The following is a 20585-nucleotide window of genomic DNA, read 5'->3' as shown; positions in this document are numbered from 1 at the left end:
TTCACATTAACACAAGTTTCACATATACAGTACATGTACACACACTAAAATACACAGAAACACACACTACATAGCATACACTTACACATGCAGATACACACACATTACATAGCTTACACTTATACATGCAGATACACACACACACACACACACACACTACATAGCTTACACTTAAACATGCAGATACACACACACCCTACATAGCTTACACCTATGCATGCAGATACACACGCACACACCTTACACTTATACATGCAGATACACACACACTACACAGCATACACTTATACATACAGATACACACACACTACATAGCCTACACTTATATATGCAGATACACACACACACACACTACATAGCTTACACTTATACATGCAGATACACACACACACTACATAGCTTACACTTATACATGCAGATACACACACACTACATAGCTTACACTTATACATGCAGATACACACACACACTACATAGCTTACACTTATACATGCAGATACACACACACTACATGGCTTACACTTATACATGCAGATATACACACTACATAACTTACACTTATATATGCAGATACGCACACTACATAGCTTACACTTATACATGCAGATACACACACACTACATAGCTTACACTTATACATGCAGATACACACACTACACAGCATACACTTATACATGCAGATACACACACTACATAGCTTACACTTCTACATGCAGATACACACACACACACACTATATAGCTTACACTTATACATGCAGATACACACACACACTACACAGCATACACTTATACATGCAGATACACACACACTACACAGCATACACTTATACATGCAGATACACACACACACACTACATAGCTTACACTTATACATGCAGATACACACACACACTATATAGCTTACACTTATAGATGCAGATACACACACACACACACTACACAGCATATACTTATACATGCTGATACACACACTTATACATACAGATATACACACACACTACATTATATATGGCTATCTGTAATTCATTGTATGGGGTCCTGGGGTTGGCAAGCACATTAGCTGGCAGTCTGAGGCTGCCACTGTTCGTTACCCTGGTGTTAGCACTGCTCATCGTATAAAACTGAAGGCATGCTAGTATTATTACCAGGGTTAGACGTCATCTCTACCAGAGGTTGGAGGTCACCATTACCTGAGGTCTGAGGGTATACAGTCTTCTTACTCCTGCTTAACCTACACACCATTCCTTTTCATCAGGAAATCTAACCGGTATCTAACCCTGGGAGAGAAAATCCAGCTACTTCTGAGTATGGGCCTCATAGAATTTTTTTATTTTTTTTTAAATGCATTGGGCAATGCAGGACAGACCCCTAAAATCAGGACTGTCCTGTGAAAATTGGGACAGTTGGGGGGTATGGATTATGAACTCTCGCTTAGAGACTTAATTCACAATTTAGCCAAATTTTAAACAGTATCTGTGGACATGGCCACTAGAAGTCACTGTCTTTAACTAGCCCGACTTCCACCACTACCTTTCCTTCTGGTGATCAGCTGGCAGCAGGTCACAAGCTTGATGTCAGTGCAAACCCTGGAGATGCACAAAAACATGATGTCATTGTGTGCCTTAAAATGTTACTTCTACCTCCTGAATATTTAATATTTGATGTATATGTCCCTCTGTTCCTTGTGTGACGCATAGATACTATGATTGCCTATTTTAAGACCACCTGGCATATTCTTTAAAGTGATCACAAGTAGAGAAGACATTAGAATTGTACATTCTAATATATAGTACCAAAATACCTGTCTAATTGTATCACATTTTTTGAGACTTTATTTTAGTAAAATTCACATCTATTTATTTTTCTGCTTTTGAGCAGAGGATCCTGAAGATTTGGAAACAGAAATACTTGAAGAACCTGAAGCAAATGTAAAAGATATTGGTAAAGATTGTCCTGTCAAAGTTACAAATGTTTGGAATGAGAAAACAGAAGAAGAAAGGTAATTTTAGGCACCGTTCAAGATTCTGAGTAAGCCATTAAAAAAAAAAAGAATTACACTAAATGCTTGATTCATTTTCTATGAATGCAGAGAAGTGCAAAAGTGCAGGTTATAAGCACAGTGCACACACATTTTCATATAACTGAATGAAATAGACACTACTATAAAGAAGAATATGCACAGGTACTGATCTAAAAATCCAGTATAAAAACTTACTTAGAGACACCCTGTGAAAGGGGACTGGTAAAGCAGGAACAGCAGACACTCCCCCCTTCCCTGCATTTGGTAAGACAGATTATACAAACAGGAGCCGCAGTAATCCGTAGACATCAGTATACAGCTAAAACTTTGGGGCTTGTTTAGGAATCTGAAAATCAGCACAATGTTATTAAAAAGTAAGCAAAACTCTACATTTTTACAAAAACACTACCAGATGGGCTATATAAATAGATCTACCAAACATTTATGCAAAGAAAAATCTCTAGTGTACAATGTCCCTTTAATAGTTGTAATCCAAACACCATATAACCGACTCATTTATAATGATAATTATCTGATTTGCATTTGTGTGTATAAAATAAACACATCCACCTATAAAAATCAATCAGTGGAATGTACATTCGGACAAGAGCTTCCTGTGCTGGTTTTTGAATACTTGTAGGACTAACCAAAATTGTGTGTTAAGCTTTTTTTTCTCTGTGTTTCAACATTAAGATTGACACGCATTCCTGCAGGTGCAAAATTTGGAGCATAGATTCTTATGATGAACTTGGCTTCAACCATCTTCTAACTTCTTTTAGAGCTCTTGCTCATTACTAATGATATGGTGTCTATTCATCTTTTGAAGATTTAGATTTGACTTCTAATAATTAGTTACCCAATATCCTGATGAAAATGGCAGTTTTTCTGAAACCTATAGAATGTCTTCTGTTTATCTAAACGTTGTGGTGCCCTCTATCCAATATATGGGTTACATGTTATGTTGATTGATGTGAAGCATTATTTTGGGGTATTTGCTGTTAATTTTTCTCAATTCTCATCTTTCAGCAGGGGACTAGAGGCAGATACATGCAACCAAGATTTGTCTGTTCAGGATGATAAAGTAGATGAAGAAAGCACAGAGCATGAAAATGAAGCAGGTAGTGTGAAACCTTCATTTAATATACTTAACATATATTCAGCTGTAGCTTTTTTTCATGCATTTGAAGTTAATATATGTAATTATTTAAGCATAGACTGAAAAATACCGAACATTGTTCATCTGGGTTGTTATATACTCAAATGTTAATTTCACCCACATGATGGATATATTTAAAATAATATAAAGGGTTAACACCCTATAGGGGGCGCTATATAGAAAAATCAATATACTCCAGAACAAAATCTAAAGTTTTTTGATATAGTCACCAGTTTTGATCACAGTCCTTGGTGATTATGAGGTAGTCAGGAATAATGTGAAATGATGGGTAAATGATGTCCAAAAAATAAAGAGGCAGCACTCAATCTTCACCATATGTGGTTAACAGCTCTAAAAACAACAGAAAAAGGAGAGAGGCGCCGTATGTGTGAATCAATTGACAACTGAAGGAGAGTACAAAGATAGTACAGGGTACTCACATTCTGTGAAGGCACTCCAATGTGCCAATAGTTGCAGGCTGGTTTTCAACAGCAGACCAGCTAGCTGATACAGACAGTATCTGGATTCCCAAGAGAGGCAGCTCCCCAAGGTAGCATAGAAAAATGCACTCAGCAATGAGAATGTATAATTAAAAAAATGTTTTAATCCAAAGTAAAAACAATATTAAAAACAACAAGTCATGCTATTGTGTGCACAAACAGATCATGCAACATGTTTCACGGTTAGCACCGTTTCATGAGGCATGTATTTTGGTACAAAATCAACCCTTAAATAGGGCTACACTACCTAAACCCACAGGCTGTAGGCACACCCCCCACAGCAAACCAGCCAATCAATACGCCCTTTGTCTAATTGGTATTTAATTTCTTAGTACTGAATGTCTATTTGGAAAATACATGAACAAACAAATGAAAAGCCCAGTGTATGTGTGTGTATATATATATATATATATATATATATATTAATAATTATATATATATATATAAATAATTATATATATATATATAAATGACTTTTAAAACCTTTATAATATTTTAAAAGACATTTATATATATATATATATATATAGTACATAATTATTAATATATATATATATACATACACTGGGCTTTTCATTTGTTTGTTCATGTATTTTCCAAATAGACATTCAAAATACATGCCCGATGAAACAGTGCTAACCGTGAAACATGTTGCATGATCTGTTTGTGCACACAACAGCATCACTTGTTGTTTTTAATTTTGTTTTTACTTTGGATTAAAACATTTTTTTAACTATACATTCTCATTGCCAAGTGCATTTTTCTACGCTACCTTGGGGAGCTGCCTCTCTTGGGAATCCAGATACTGCCTGTATCAGCTAGCTGGTCTGCTGTTGAAAACCAGCCTGCAACTATTGGCACATTGGAGTGCCTTCACAGAATGTGAGTACCCTGTACTATCTTTGAACTCTCCTTCAGTTGTCGATTGATTCACACATACGGCGCCTCTCTCCTTTTTCTGTTGTATTTATATTTAAAATATACTGAAAATATTTGTAATTTTTGATTCCAGAATAATCAATTCTTCAGAGAAAAACTCACTGTTTCTCTTGTTAAGTGTATCCAGTCCATGGATCATCCATTATTTGTGGGATATTCTCCTTCCCAACAGGAAGTTGCAAGAGGATCACCCACAGCAGAGCTGCTATATAGCTCCTCCCCTCACTGCCATATCCAGTCATTCTCTTGCAACTCTCAACTAAGATGGAGGTCGTAAGAGGACTGTGGTGTTTTATACTTAGTTTATTTCTTCAATCAAAAGTTTGTTATTTTTAAATGGTACTGGAGTGTACTGTTTATCTCAGGCAGTATTTCGAAGAAGAATCTGCCTGCGTTTTCTATGATCTTAGCAGAAGTAACTAAGATCCTTTGCTGTTCTCACATATTCTGAGGAGTGAGGTAACTTCAGAGGGGGAATAGCGTGCAGGTTTTCCTGTAATAAGGTATGTGCAGTTAAAATATTTTTCTAGGGATGGAATTTGCTAGAAAATGCTGCTGATACCGAAGTAATGTAAGTAAAGCCTTAAATGCAGTGATAGCGACTGGTATCAGGCTTATTAATAGAGATACATACTCTTATAAAAGTGTATTTTAAAACGTTTGCTGGCATGTTTAATCGTTTTTTACATATGTTTAGTGATAAAACTTATTGGGGCCTAGTTTTTTCCACATGGCTGGCTTGAATTTTGCCTAGAAACAGTTCCCTGAGGCTTCCCACTGTTGTAATATGAGTGGGAGGGGCCTATTTTGGCGTTTTTTTGCACAGCAAAAATTGCAGACACAGACATCCAGCTTCTTCCTGCATGATCCAGGACTTCTCTGAAGGGCTCAAAAGGCTTCAAAAGTCGTATTGAGGGAGGTAAAAGGCCACAGTAGAGCTGTGGCAGTTGTGACTGTTTAAAAAACGTTTTTGTCATTTGTTATTCCGTTTTTGGTATTAAGGGGTTAATCATCCATTAACCGCAAGTGGGTGCAATGCTCTGCTAACTTATTACATACACTGTAAAAATTTCGTTAGTGTAACTGCATTTTTTCACTGTTATTTCAAAATTTAGGAAAATTTGTGTTTGTTAAAGGCGCAGTAACGTTTTTTTATATTGCTTGTAAACTTGTTTTAAAGTGTTTTCCAAGCTTGCTAGTCTCATTGCTAGTCTGTTTAAACATGTCTGACACAGAGGAACCTACTTGTTCATTATGTTTGAAAGCCATGGTGGAGCCCCATAGGAGAATGTGTACTAAATGTATTGATTTCACCTTAAACAGTAAAGATCAGTCTTTCTTCTGTTAAGTGTGATCAGTCCACGGGTCATCATTACTTCTGGGATATTACTCCTCCCCAACAGGAAGTGCAAGAGGATTCACCCAGCAGAGCTGCATATAGCTCCTCCCCTCTACGTCACTCCCAGTCATTCTCTTGCACCCAACGACTAGATAGGATGTGTGAGAGGACTATGGTGATTTTATTTAGTTTTATTTCTTCAATCAAAAGTTTGTTATTTTTTAATAGCACCGGAGTGTGTTATTCCTTCTCTGGTAGAATTTGAAGAAGAATCTACCAGAGTTTTTACTATGATTTTAGCCGGAGTAGTTAAGATCATATTGCTGTTTCTCGGCCATCTGAGGAGAGGTAAACTTCAGATCAGGGGACAGCGGGCAGTTTAATCTGCAAAGAGGTATGTAGCAGTTTTTATTTTCTGACAATGGAATTGATGAGAAAATCCTGCCATACCGACATAATATCATGTATGTATTTTTTTTTTACATTTGAGTATTCTGGGGAATGGTACTTCACTAGAATTACACTGTGTATATAATCTCTAGCCTATTTGGTTTTTTTTTTTTTTACTAATTTATGTTAAACGTTTTTACTGGAATGTAAAATCGTTTTCATTTTCTGAGGTACTGGGTGAATAAAATGTTTGGGCACTATTTTTCCACTTGGCAGTTGCTTTATCTAATTATGACAGTTTACTGATCTCTCTCACTGTTGTGTGTGAGGGGGAGGGACCTTTTTTTGGCGCTTTTGCTACGCATCAAAAATTTCAGTCAGAAGCTCATTGTTTTTTTCCTGCATGTTCCGGTTTATCTCTACAGAACTCAGGGGTCTTCAAAGCTGTTTGAGGGAAGTAATCTAACAGAGCTGTGAGATTGTAGTTGACTGTGATAAAGAAACGTTTATTCTTTAACTTTTTTATGCCATCAGGGTTAGTTATTCTTTGCTAATGGGAACAAGCCTTTGCTAAAATTGTGTTTTGTTTTGCTAAGTTTATTGATTTCAACTGTTATATATCTTTCTGTGCTTCTTAGGCACAGTACGTTTTTTCATTGTATTTTACTTGAATAATATTTCCAAGTTGCAAGTTTAGTTGCTAGTGTGTTAAACATGTCTGATTCAGAGGATGAGACCTGTACTATTTGTAATAACGCCAAAGTGGAGCCCAATAGAAATTTATGTACTAACTGTATTGATGCTACTTTAAATAAAAGTCAATCTGTACAAATTGAACAAATTTCACCAAACAACGAGGGGAGAGTTATGCCGACTAACTCGCCTCACGTGACAGTACCTGCATCTCCCGCTCGGGAGGTGCGCGATATGGTGGCACCCAGTACATCTGGGCGGCCATTACAAATAACATTACAAGATATGGCTACTGTTATGACGGAAGTTTTGGCTAAATTACCAGAACTAAGAGGCAAGCGTGATCACTCTGGGGTGAGAACAGAGTGCGCTGATAATGCTAGGGCCATGTCAGATACTGCGTCACAACTTGCAGAGCATGAGGACGGAGAGCTTCATTCTGCGGCTGACGGATCTGATCCAAACAGATTGGATTCAGATATTTCAAATTTTAAATTTAAGCTGGAAAACCTCCGTGTATTACTAGGGGAGGTGTTAGCGGCTCTGAATGATTGTAACACAGTTGCAATACCAGAGAAAATGTGTAGGTTGGATAAATATTTTGCTGTACCAACAAGTACTGACGTTTTTCCTATACCTAAGAGACTAACTGAAATTATTACTAAGGAGTGGGATAGACCCGGTGTGCCGTTCTCACCCCCTCCGATATTTAGAAAGATGTTTCCAATAGACACCGCCACACGGGACTTATGGCAAACGGTCCCTAAGGTGGAGGGAGCAGTTTCTACTTTAGCTAAGCGTACCACTATCCCGGTAGAGGATAGCTGTGCCTTTTCAGACCCAATGGATAAAAAGTTAGAGGGTTACCTTAAGAAAATGTTTGTTCAACAAGGTTTTATATTGCAACCCCTTGCATGCATTGCGCCGGTCTCGGCTGCAGCGGCATTCTGGATTGAGTCTCTGGAAGAGAACCTTAGTTCAGCTACGCTGGACGACATTTCGGACAGGCTTAGAATACTTAAGCTAGCTAATTCATTCATTTCGGAAGCCCAAAAGTCCAAATTACTTAATATACCTTTCAAAGGGCAGACCTTATTTGGGCCCGGTTTGAAAGAAATTATCGCTGACATTACAGGAGGTAAGGGCCACGCCCTGCCTCAAGACAAAGCCAGACCTAAGGCTAGACAGTCTAATTTTCGTTCCTTTCGGAATTTCAAAGCAGGAGCAGCATCAACTTCCACTGCTCCAAAACAAGAAGGATCTGCTGCTCGCTTCAGACAAGGCTGGAGACCTAACCAGCCCTGGAACAAGGGCAAACAGGCCAGGAAACCTGCTACTGCCACTAAAACAGCATGAATTGAGTGCCCCCGATCCGGGATCGGATCTAGTGGGGGGCAGACTTTCTCTCTTCGCCCAGGCTTGGGCAAGAGATGTTCAGGATCCCTGGGCGCTAGAGATAATATCTCAGGGATACCTTCTGGACTTCAAATACTCTCCTCCAAGAGAGAGATTTCATCTGTCAAGGTTGTCAACAAACCAAACAAAGAAAGAAGCGTTTCTACGCTGCGTACAAGAACTTTTGTTAATGGGAGTAATCCATCCAGTTCCACGATCGGAACAGGGACAAGGGTTTTACTCAAATCTGTTTGTGGTTCCCAAAAAAGAGGGAACTTTCAGACCAATCCTGGATTTAAAGATCCTAAACAAATTCCTAAGAGTTCCATCGTTCAAAATGGAGACTATTCGGACAATTTTACCCATGATCCAAGAAGGTCAGTACATGACCACAGTGGATTTAAAGGATGCTTACCTTCACATACCGATCCACAAAGATCATTACCGGTATCTAAGGTTTGCCTTTCTAGACAGGCATTACCAGTTTGTAGCTCTTCCATTCGGATTGGCTACAGCTCCAAGAATCTTCACAAAGGTTCTAGGTGCTCTTCTGGCGGTACTAAGACCACAGGGAATTTCGGTAGCTCCGTACCTAGACGACATTCTGATACAAGCTTCAAGCTTTCAAACTGCCAAGTCTCATACAGAGTTAGTACTGGCTTTTCTAAGGTCACATGGATGGAAGGTGAACGAAAAGAAAAGTTCACTCGTTCCATTCACAAGAGTTCCCTTCCTGGGGACTCTTATAGATTCTGTAGAAATGAAGATTTACCTGACAGAGGACAGGTTAACAAGACTTCAAAGTGCTTGCCGCACCCTTCATTCCATTCAACACCCGTCAGTGGCTTAATGGTAGCGGCAATGGACATAGTACCATTTGCTCGCTTACACCTCAGACCACTGCAACTATGCATGCTAAGTCAGTGGAATGGGGATTACTCAGACTTGTCCCCTTCTCTGAATCTGGATCAAGAGACCAGAAATTCTCTTCTATGGTGGCTTTCTCGGCCACATCTGTCCAGGGGGATGCCATTCAGCAGACCAGACTGGACAATTGTAACAACAGACGCCAGCCTTCTAGGTTGGGGCGCCGTCTGGAATTCTCTGAAGGCTCAGGGACAATGGAGTCAGGAGGAGAGTCTCCTGCCAATAAACATTCTGGAATTGAGAGCAGTTCTCAATGCCCTCCTGGCTTGGCCCCAGTTGACAACTCGGGGGTTCATCAGGTTTCAGTCGGACAACATCACGACTGTAGCTTACATCAACCATCAGGGAGGGACAAGAAGCTCCCTAGCAATGATGGAAGTATCAAAGATAATTCGCTGGGCAGAGTCTAACTCTTGCCACCTGTCAGCAATCCACATCCCGGGAGTGGAAAACTGGGAGGCGGATTTCTTAAGTCGTCAGACTTTTCATCCGGGGGAGTGGGAACTTCATCCGGAGGTCTTTGCCCAAATACTTCGACGTTGGGGCAGACCAGAGATAGATCTCATGGCGTCTCGACAGAACGCCAAGCTTCCTTGTTACGGGTCCAGATCCAGGGATCCAGGAGCAGTCCTAATAGATGCCCTGACAGCACCTTGGGACTTCAGGATGGCTTATGTGTTTCCACCCTTCCCGATGCTTCCTCGATTGATTGCCAGAATCAAACAGGAGAGAGCATCAGTGATTCTAATAGCGCCTGCGTGGCCACGCAGGACTTGGTATGCAGACCTGGTGGACATGTCATCCTGTCCACCTTGGTCTCTACCTCTGAAACAGGACCTCCTGATACAGGGCCCTTTCAAACATCAAAATCTAACTTCTCTGAAGCTGACTGCTTGGAAATTGAACGCTTGATTTTATCAAGACGTGGGTTTTCTGAGTCAGTTATTGACACCTTAATACAGGCTAGGAAGCCTGTTACCAGAAAGATTTACTATAAGATATGGCGTAAATACCTATATTGGTGTGAATCCAAAGGTTACTCTTGGAGTAAGGTTAGGATTCCTAGGATATTGTCTTTTCTACAAGAAGGTTTAGAAAAGGGTTTATCTGCTAGTTCATTAAAGGGACAGATCTCAGCTCTGTCCATTCTGTTACACAAACGTCTGTCAGAAGTGCCAGACGTTCAGGTGTTTTGTCAGGCTTTGGCCAGGATTAAGCCTGTGTTTAAAACTGTTGCTCCGCCATGGAGTTTAAACCTTGTTCTTAAAGTTTTACAGGGTGTTCCGTTTGAACCCCTCCATTCCATTGATATAAAGTTGTTATCTTGGAAAGTTCTATTTTTAATGGCTATTTCCTCGGCTCGAAGAGTCTCTGAGTTATCAGCCTTACATTGTGATTCTCCTTATTTGATTTTTCATTCGGATAAGGTAGTTCTGCGCACTAAACCTGGGTTCTTACCTAAGGTAGTCACTAACAGGAATATCAATCAAGAGATTGTTGTTCCTTCTTTGTGTCCAAATCCTTCTTCGAAGTAGGAACGTCTTCTGCACAATCTGGATGTAGTTCGTGCCCTAAAGTTTTACTTACAGGCAACTAAGAAATTTCGACAAACGTCTTCCCTGTTTGTCGTTTACTCTGGTCAGAGGAGAGGTCAAAAGGCTTCTGCTACCTCTTTCTTTTTGGCTTCGTAGCATAATTCGTTTAGCCTATGAAACTGCTGGACAGCAGCCTCCTGAAAGAATTACAGCTCATTCTTCTAGAGCTGTGGCTTCCACTTGGGCCTTTAAGAATGAGGCCTCTGTTGAACAGATTTGCAAGGCTGCAACTTGGTCTTCGCTTCATACTTTTTCCAAATTTTACAAATTTGACACTTTTGCTTCCTCGGAGGCTATTTTTGGGAGAAAGGTTCTTCAGGCAGTGGTTCCTTCTGTATAAAGAGCCTGCCTATCCCTCCCGTCATCCGTGTACTTTTGCTTTGATATTGGTATCCCAGAAGTAATGATGACCCGTGGACTGATCACACTTAACAGAAGAAAACATAATTTATGCTTACCTTATAAATTCCTTTCTTCTGTAGTGTGATCAGTCCACGGCCCGCCCTGTTTTTTAAGGCAGGTAAATATTTTTTAAATTATACTCCAGTCACCACTACACCCTTGGTTTCTCCTTTCTCGTTGGTCCTTGGTCGAATGACTGGGAGTGACGTAGAGGGGAGGAGCTATATGCAGCTCTGCTGGGTGAATCCTCTTGCACTTCCTGTTGGGGAGGAGTAATATCCCAGAAGTAATGATGACCCGTGGACTGATCACACTACAGAAGAAAGGAATTTATCAGGTAAGCATAAATTATGTTTTATCTATAAAAGAATTATCACCAGAGGGTTCTGTCGAGGGGTAAGTTATGCCGACTAACTCTCCCCACGTGTCAGACACTTCGCCTCCCGCTCAGGGGACGCACGCTAATATGGCGCCAATTACATCAGGGACGCCCATAGCGATTACCTTGCAGGACATGGCTGCAATCATGAATAATACCCTGTCAGAGGTATTATCTAGATTGCCTGAATTAAGAGGCAAGCACGATAGCTCTGGGGTTAGGAGAGATACAGAGCGCGCAAATGCTGTTAGGGCCATGTCTGATACTGCGTCACAGTATGCAGAACATGAGGACGGAGAGCTTCAGTCTGTGGGTGACATCTCTGACTCGGGGAAACCTGATTCAGAGATTTCTAATTTTAAATTTAAGCTTGAGAACCTCCGTGTATTGCTTGGGGAGGTATTAGCTGCTCTGAATGACTGTAACACAGTTGCAATTCCAGAGAAATTGTGTAGGCTGGATAGATACTATGCGGTGCCGGTGTGTACTGACGTTTTTCCTATACCTAAAAGGCTTACAGAAATTATTAGCAAGGAGTGGGATAGACCCGGTGTGCCCTTTTCCCCACCTCCTATATTTAGAAAAATGTTTCCAATAGACGCTACTACACGGGACTTATGGCAGACGGTCCCTAAGGTGGAGGGAGCAGTTTCTACTTTAGCAAAGCGTACCACTATCCCGGTTGAGGACAGTTGTGCTTTTTCAGATCCAATGGATAAAAAATTGGAGGGTTACCTTAAGAAAATGTTTATTCAACAAGGTTTTATTTTACAGCCCCTTGCATGCATTGCGCCTGTCACTGCTGCGGCTGCATTCTGGTTTGAGGCCCTGGAAGAGGCCATCCAGACAGCTCCATTGAATGAAATTATTGACACGCTTAGAACGCTTAAGCTAGCTAACTCATTTGTTTCTGATGCCATTGTTCATTTGACTAAACTAACGGCTAAGAATTCCGGATTCGCCATCCAGGCGCGTAGGGCGCTATGGCTTAAATCCTGGTCAGCTGACGTGACTTCGAAGTCTAAATTACTCAACATTCCTTTCAAGGGGCAGACCTTATTCGGGCCTGGCTTGAAGGAAATTATTGCTGACATTACTGGAGGCAAGGGTCATACCCTTCCTCAGGACAGGGCCAAATCAAAGGCCAAACAGTCTAATTTCCTCCGCTTCAAAACAAGAGGGTACTGTTGCTCATTCCAGACAGGCCTGGAAACCTAACCAGTCCTGGAACAAGGGCAAGCAGGCCAGAAAGCCTGCTGCTGCCCCCAAGACAGCATGAAGGAACGGCCCCCTATCCGGAAACGGATCTAGTGGGGGGCAGACTTTCTCTCTTCGCCCAGGCGTGGGCAAGAGATGTTCAGGATCCCTGGGCGTTGGAGATCATATCTCAGGGATATATTCTGGACTTCAAAGCTTCTCCTCCACAAGGGAGATTTCATCTTTCAAGGTTATCAGCAAACTAGATAAAGAAAGAGGCATTCCTAAGCTGTGTGCAAGACCTCCTAGTAATGGGAGTGATCCATCCAGTTCCGCGGACGGAACAAGGAGAGGGATTTTATTCAAATCTGTTTGTGGTTCCCAAGAAAGAAGGAACCTTCAGACCAATCTTGCATCTAAAAATCTTAAACAAATTCCTCAGAGTTCCATCATTCAAAATGGAAACTATTCGGACCATCCTACCCATGATCCAAGAGGGTCAGTACATGACCACAGTGGACTTAAAGGATGCCTACCTTCACATACCGATTCACAAAGATCATCATCGGTTCCTAAGGTTTGCCTTTCTAGACAGGCATTACCAATTTGTAGCTCTTCCCTTCGGGTTGGCCACTGCCCCGAGAATTTTTACAAAGGTTCTGGGCTCACTTCTGGCGGTTCTAAGACCGCGAGGCATAGCGGTGGCTCCGTATCTAGACGACATCCTGATACAGGCGTCAAGCTTTCAAATTGCCAAGTCTCATACAGAGATAGTTCTGGCATTTCTGAGGTCGCATGGGTGGAATGTGAACGTGGAAAAGAGTTCTCTATCACCACTCACAAGAGTCTCCTTCCTAGGGACTCTTATAGATTCTGTAGAGATGAAAATTTACCTGACGGAGTCCAGGTTATCAAAACTTCTAAATGCTTGCCGTGTCCTTCATTCCATTCCACGCCCGTCAGTGGCTCAGTGCATATAAGTAATCGGCTTAATGGTAGCGGCAATGGACATAGTGCCATTTGCGCGCCTGCATCTCAGACCGCTGCAATTATGCATGCTAAGTCAGTGGAATGGGGATTACTCAGATTTGTCCCCTCTACTAAATCTGGATCAAGAGACCAGAGATTCTCTTCTCTGGTGGCTTTCTCTGGTCCATCTGTCCAAGGGTATGACCTTTCGCAGGCAAGATTGGACGATTGTAACAACAGATGCCAGCCTTCTAGGTTGGGGCGCAGTCTGGAACTCCCTGAAGGCTCAGGGATCGTGGGCTCAGGAGGAGAAACTCCTCCCAATAAATATTCTGGAGTTAAGAGCAATATTCAATGCTCTTCTAGCTTGGCCTCAGTTAGCAACACTGAGGTTCATCAGATTTCAGTCGGACAACATCACGACTGTGGCTTACATCAACCATCAAGGGGGAACCAGGAGTTCCCTAGCGATGTTAGAAGTTTCAAAGATAATTCGCTGGGCAGAGTCTCACTCTTGCCACCTGTCAGCGATTTACATCCCAGGCGTAGAGAACTGGGAGGCGGATTTTCTAAGTCGTCAAACTTTTCATCCGGGGGAGTGGGAACTCCATCCGGAGGTGTTTGCTCAACTGGTCCATCGTTGGGGCAAACCAGAACTGGATCTCATGGCATCTCGCCAGAACGCCAAGCTTCCTTTTTACGGATCCAGGTCCAGGGACCCGGGAGCAGCGCTGATAGATGCTCTAGCAGCTCCTTGGTTTTTCAACCTGGCCTATGTGTTTCCACCGTTTCCTCTGCTCCCTCGACTGATTGCCAAAATCAAACAGGAGAGAGCATCAGTGATTCTGATATCGCCTGCGTGGCCACGCAGGACCTGGTATACAGACCTAGTGGACATGTCATCTCTTCCACCATGGACTCTGCCTCTGAGGCAGGACCTTCTAATACAAGGTCCTTTCAATCATCCAAATCTAATTTCTCTGAGACTGACTGCATGGAGATTGAACGCTTGATTCTATCAAGGCGTGGCTTCTCAGAGTCAGTCATTGATACCTTAATACAGGCTCGGAAGCCTGTCACCAGGAAAATCTACCATAAGATATGGTGTAAATATCTTTATTGGTGTGAATCCAAGAGTTACTCATGGAGTAAGGTTAGGATTCCTAGGATATTGTCCTTTCTCCAAGAGGGTTTGGACAAAGTCTTATCAGCTAGTTCTTTAAAAGGACAGATCTCTGCTCTGTCTATTCTTTTGCACAAGCGTCTGGCAGAAGTTCCAGACGTCCAGGCATTTTGTCAGGCTTTGGTTAGGATTAAGCCTGTGTTTAAAACTGTTGCTCCCCCGTGGAGCTTAAACTTGGTTCTTAAAGTTCTTCAGGGAGTTCCGTTTGAACCCCTTCATTCCATTGATATTAAACTTTTATCTTGGAAAGTTCTGTTTTTGATGGCTATTTCCTCGGCTCGAAGAGTCTCTGAGTTATCTGCCTTACATTGTGATTCTCCTTATCTGATTTTTCATTCAGACAAGGTAGTTCTGCGTACCAAACCTGGGTTTTTACCTAAGGTGGTTTCTAACAGGAATATCAATCAAGAGATTGTTGTTCCATCATTGTGTCCTAATCCTTCTTCAAAGAAGGAACGTCTTTTGCATAATCTGGACGTAGTCCGTGCCTTGAAGTTTTACTTACAGGCTACTAAAGATTTTCTTCAAACATCTGCCCTGTTTGTCGTCTACTCTGGACAGAGGAGAGGTCAAAAAGCTTCGACAACCTCTCTCTCCTTTTGGCTTCGGAGCATAATACGCTTAGCCTATGAGACTGCTGGACAGCAGCCCCCTGAAAGGATTACAGCTCATTCTACTAGAGCTGTGGCTTCCACCTGGGCCTTTAAAAATGAGGCCTCTGTTGAACAGATTTGCAAGGCTGCGACTTGGTCTTCACTTCACACCGTTTCAAAATTTTACAAATTTGACACTTTTGCTTCTTCGGAGGCTGTTTTTGGGAGAAAGGTTCTACAGGCAGTGGTTCCTTCCGTTTAAGTTCCTGCCTTGTCCCTCCCATCATCCGTGTACTTTAGCTTTGGTATTGGTATCCCACAAGTATGATCCGTGGACTGGATACACTAATTTATGCTTACCTGATAAATGTATTTCTCTTGTAGTGTATCCAGTCCACGGCCCGCCCTGTCCTTTTGAGGCAGGTCAAAATTTTAATTAAACTACAGTCACCACTGCAACCTATGGTTTCTCCTTTCTCGTCTTGTTTCGGTCGAATGACTGGATATGGCAGTGAGGGGAGGAGCTATATAGCAGCTCTGCTGTGGGTGATCCTCTTGCAACTTCCTGTTGGGAAGGAGAATATCCCACAAGTAATGGATGATCTGTGGACTGGATACACTACAAGAGAAATAAATTTATCAGGTAAGCATAAATTATGTTTTTACACAAAACATGATCACACTAAAGCAAATAACGATATATGTTATGGAGACTATTATACTATTAAAGGGACACTGAAGCCAACAAATTTTGTGATTCAGATAGAGCATGCAATTTACTTTCTAATTTACTCCTATTATCAATTTTTCTTCGTTCTCTTGCTATCTTTATTTGAAAAAGAAGGCATCTAAGCTAAGGATCCAGCCAATTTTTGGTTCAGACCCTGGACAGCACTTGTTTATTGGTGGGTGAATTTATCTACCAATCGGCAAGAATCCAGATTGTTCACCAAAAATGGGCCGGCATCTAAACTTACATTCTTGCTTTTCAAATAAAGATACCAAAAGAATCAAGAAAATGTGATAATAGGAGTAAATTAGAAAGTTGCTTAAAATTGCATGCTCTATCTGAATCATGAAAGAAAACATTTGGGTTCAGTGTCCCTTTAAAGGGAAATGAAACCCAAAATATTTATTTCATGATTCAGAGCATTGTATTTGCTTCTTTCTCTTGTTATCCTTTGTTGAAAAGCATACTTAGTCTCAGGAGCAGCCATGCTGACTGGTGGTTCCACATTTATGCCTCTTGTCAGTGCATCAATGCTCCTACAACAAATTATACCAAAAGAATGAATCAAATTTGATAATAAAGTGAATTGGAAGGTTGTTTTAAATTGTATGCTAAGTGAATCATGAAAGACAAAAATTTGGGTTTCACTTCCCTTTAAGTGCCAAAATAGATGAGCGTCAAATGCTTATGGGATAAAGTATAGACCAAGTCATTTTCTCTTTCCTATAATATACTGCTAAAGGCTGAAGCATTTATTTCAAATTTAGGTGCCATTAGAATATTAAATATCCATGCTGTTTAGATAGAGAGATAGATAAATATAGATAGGTATAGATAGAGATATATGTATAGATAGAGAAAAAGACAGAGAGAGAGAGAGCTATAAATGTATATAAATAAATATGAACGTTGGAAGCATCACGTAGCGTTTTATAAGCCTTGGCTTCCACTATTACTGAAGCCCTATCTTTGTTTTTAAATAGACAGGATTTGTTTAATATTATGTTGGTTTAGCCTAAGAATTAAAGGAATGCTACTACATTCCTTAGAACTCAAAGATACCAAAAAGGCAATATGGAGTCATACAAGGGTAGTAATTAGGAAACATACAGTGTTTTAAAGAGAGATTGTTTCCATCTTAATGGGAGGAGAGTCCACTGCTTCATTCATTACTTGTGGGAATTAAAAACCTGGGCACCAGGAGGAGGCAAAGACACCTCAGCATGCTCACTTGTTCACTCAGTGAATAAGTGAGCATGCTCACGAAACTGGCCTGCGGTGTATCCTGACACTTTCCAGGTGATTTTATATTGTGTGCTTTATGGCCTTTGAGCCCTTTGTGCTTTTAAATTGCCCTAATACATTTTTGAAGTTTTACTTAGGGAGTGATTTTTGGCTGTCTACTGTGGTGCGCCTCACCTGGATTTTTTTACTTTTTACTGGCATAGCGAGCAGACTAGCTTTTGGATGCATAGCAGAACAGCTGATTTCCTCCTCACACCCTCTTTCCATTGAGCCGCGGCGGGAGACTGGAGTCTCCTCCTCACTGACTTTCTCAGCATTTTACTATAGAGCGCTCCTTAGACAGTCAACTTTGTGTATCATGATGGAAGTAGCTCGGATTCTGGAATGGGTGGGGACCCACAACTGCTCGCTCTCAGCGATCCACATTCCGGGTGTGGACAACTGGGAAGCAAATTTTCTCAGTAGACAATCGTTTCATCCAGGGGAATGGTCTCTCCATCCCGATCTGCAACAGATGGGGGACACCGGAGATAGATCTCATGGTGTCCAGACTCAACTGCAAGCTACCCAGATACAGGTCGTGGTCCAGGGATCCCCAGGTACAGCTGATAGATGCCTTAGCGGTGTCTTGGGGGAGATCAAGCTGATTTACATTTTTCCACCATTGCCACTCCTTCCTCGAGTGGTGGTCCGCATCAAACAGAAGCAAACTTCGACCATTCTGATTGCTCCGTCTTGGCCACGGGCGACATGGTTTGCAGATCTGGTGGGAATGTCGTTGTCTCCTCCATGGAGGTTACCCTGTCGCAGAGATCTGCTGGTTCAGGGTCCCTTCCTTCACCAAAATCTTGATTCTCTGAGGCTGATTGCGTGGAGATTGAACGCCTAGTCTTGGCTAAGAGAGGGTTCTTGGAGAGAGTGATTGATACTCTCATTCGGGCCAGGAAACCGGTCACTCATCGCATCTATCCTAAGGTGTGGAGGACCTATTTATCCTGGTGTGAGGAACATGGATATCCCTGGCACAAGGTTAGGATATGCAGGATTCTGACTTTTCTCCAAGACTGTTTGAATAAGGGCCTTGCCGCCAGTTCCTTAAAGGGACAGATTTTGGCTCTATCGGTTCTGTTACACAAGAAGCTAGCGGAACTTCCTGATATTCAGTCCTTTGTTCAGGCTCTGTCCAGAATCAGACAGTTATTCAGACCTTCTGCTCCTCCTTGGAGCTTAAACTTGGTTCTTAAGGTGTTAGAGGGCTCCGTTTGAGCCTATGCATGCGCTTAACATTAAGATTCTTTCCTGGAAAGTTCTATTTCTTCTGTCTATTGCTTCAGCTTGCAGTCTCTGAATTAGCCTTGCAATTTGAGCCTCCTTATCTCTTTTTTCACGCTGATAAGGATGTGCTTCGCACTGGTCGGGGTTTTCTCCCCAAGGTGGTATCAGATCGTAACATCAATCAGGAGATAGTAGTTCCCTCCTTGTGTCCTAACCCTTCTTCGTCTAAGGAGCGGTTACTTCATAACTTGGATGTTGTTCGAGCCTTGAAGTTTTATCTTCAGGCCACGAAGGATTTCAGACAGACTTCTTCCCTATTTGTTGTGTATTCCGGGAAGCGTAGGGGGCAGAAGGCCTCTTTGACTTCACTGTCTTTTTTTGGCTGAGGAGCCTCATCCGTTTGGCCTATGAGACAGTGGGACACAAGCCTCCCCAGAGGATTACAGCTCACTCGACTAGGGCTGTGGCCTCTTCTTGGGCCTTTAAGAACGAGGTATCTGTGGACCAGATTTGTAAGGCAGCTTCTTGGTCCTCACATACTTTTGCGAAATTCTACAAATTTGATGTCTTTGCTTCGGCGGAAGCTGGTTTTGGGAGAAAGGTTTTGCAGGCTGGGGTGCCCTCAGTATAGGGTCTGCCCTCTTTTTGCCTTTCTGTTTTGTTAATTCAGTGTCCTCTAAAGCTTGTGTATTTGTTCCCACAAGTAATGAATGAAGCAGTGGACTCTCCTCCCATTAAGATGGAAAACATAAATGATGCTTACCTGATAATTTCCTTTCCATCTGTGGGAGGAAAGTCCACTGCTCCCGCCCGTTAACTCCGATGGGCGGACCTAAATTTTATATTGTTCTTCTGGCACCTTTTATACCCTGATATTTCTCCTACTGTTCCTTGTTCCCTTGGCAGAATGACTGGGGGATGAGGGGAGTGGGGGAGGTATTTAAGCCTTTGGCTGGGGTATCTTTGCCTCCTCCTGGTGGCCAGGTTCTTAATTCCCATTAGTAATGAATGAAGTAGTGGACTCTCCTCCCACAGATGGAAAGGAAATTATCAGGTAAGCATAATTTATGTTTTTGTGCATATCTTAAGTGAGGGGTTACATCCCTGGCTTTAGCTTTGCACAAGAGGGTAGCTAGGATTTAGCAGAGATTGAATGTAATATTTCCAGTGCTCATTGTGTGTTGATGGCTTGTCATCCAGTCTACGGAGTGGCAATAAAAGGAAGCACAGTTAGACTGTGTGTTAGCGGAATTAATTGTGATGCTTGAGTAACTGTTATATGTTTTTGTATTCACATACACGTCATTTCATTTTCTAGACTTTAATTTACTCTGTCAAGAATGAAACATTTCTAATGTTTACAACTTATAAATGATAAGGGACAGTAAACACCTTGTTAATTACAAGACATCTGTGTTACTCTAGAAATAATAACTTAAAGGGACACTGTACCCAAAATTTTTCTTTCGTGATTCAGATTGAGCATGAAATTTTAAGCAACTTTCTAATTTACTCCTATTATCAAATTTTCTTCATTCTCTTGGTATCTTTATTTGAAATGCAAGAATGTAAGTTTAGATGCCGGCCCATTTTTGTGAACAACCTGGGTTGCCCTTGCTGATTGGTGCATAAATTCATCCACCAATAAAAAAGTGC

At 41.6% G+C, this 20585-nt stretch overlaps 1 protein-coding gene across 1 annotated transcript in view; it reads left to right on the top strand.

The window, feature by feature from the left end:
• NEK1 (NIMA related kinase 1) overlaps positions 1–20585 on the top strand; it is an 827448-nt gene that overhangs the window by 594067 nt on the left and 212796 nt on the right. Inside the window, exons 27-28 of the mRNA XM_053700237.1 lie at positions 1881–2001; positions 3049–3140. Of these exons, the coding sequence (XP_053556212.1) occupies positions 1881–2001; positions 3049–3140 (213 nt within the window). The remainder of the gene's footprint in view (positions 1–1880; positions 2002–3048; positions 3141–20585) is intronic.

This window comes from Bombina bombina, chromosome 2, assembly GCF_027579735.1.
Source record: "Bombina bombina isolate aBomBom1 chromosome 2, aBomBom1.pri, whole genome shotgun sequence".
Lineage (NCBI taxonomy): Eukaryota > Metazoa > Chordata > Amphibia > Anura > Bombinatoridae > Bombina > Bombina bombina.
This window is presented reverse-complemented; position numbering and strand designations above follow the sequence as displayed.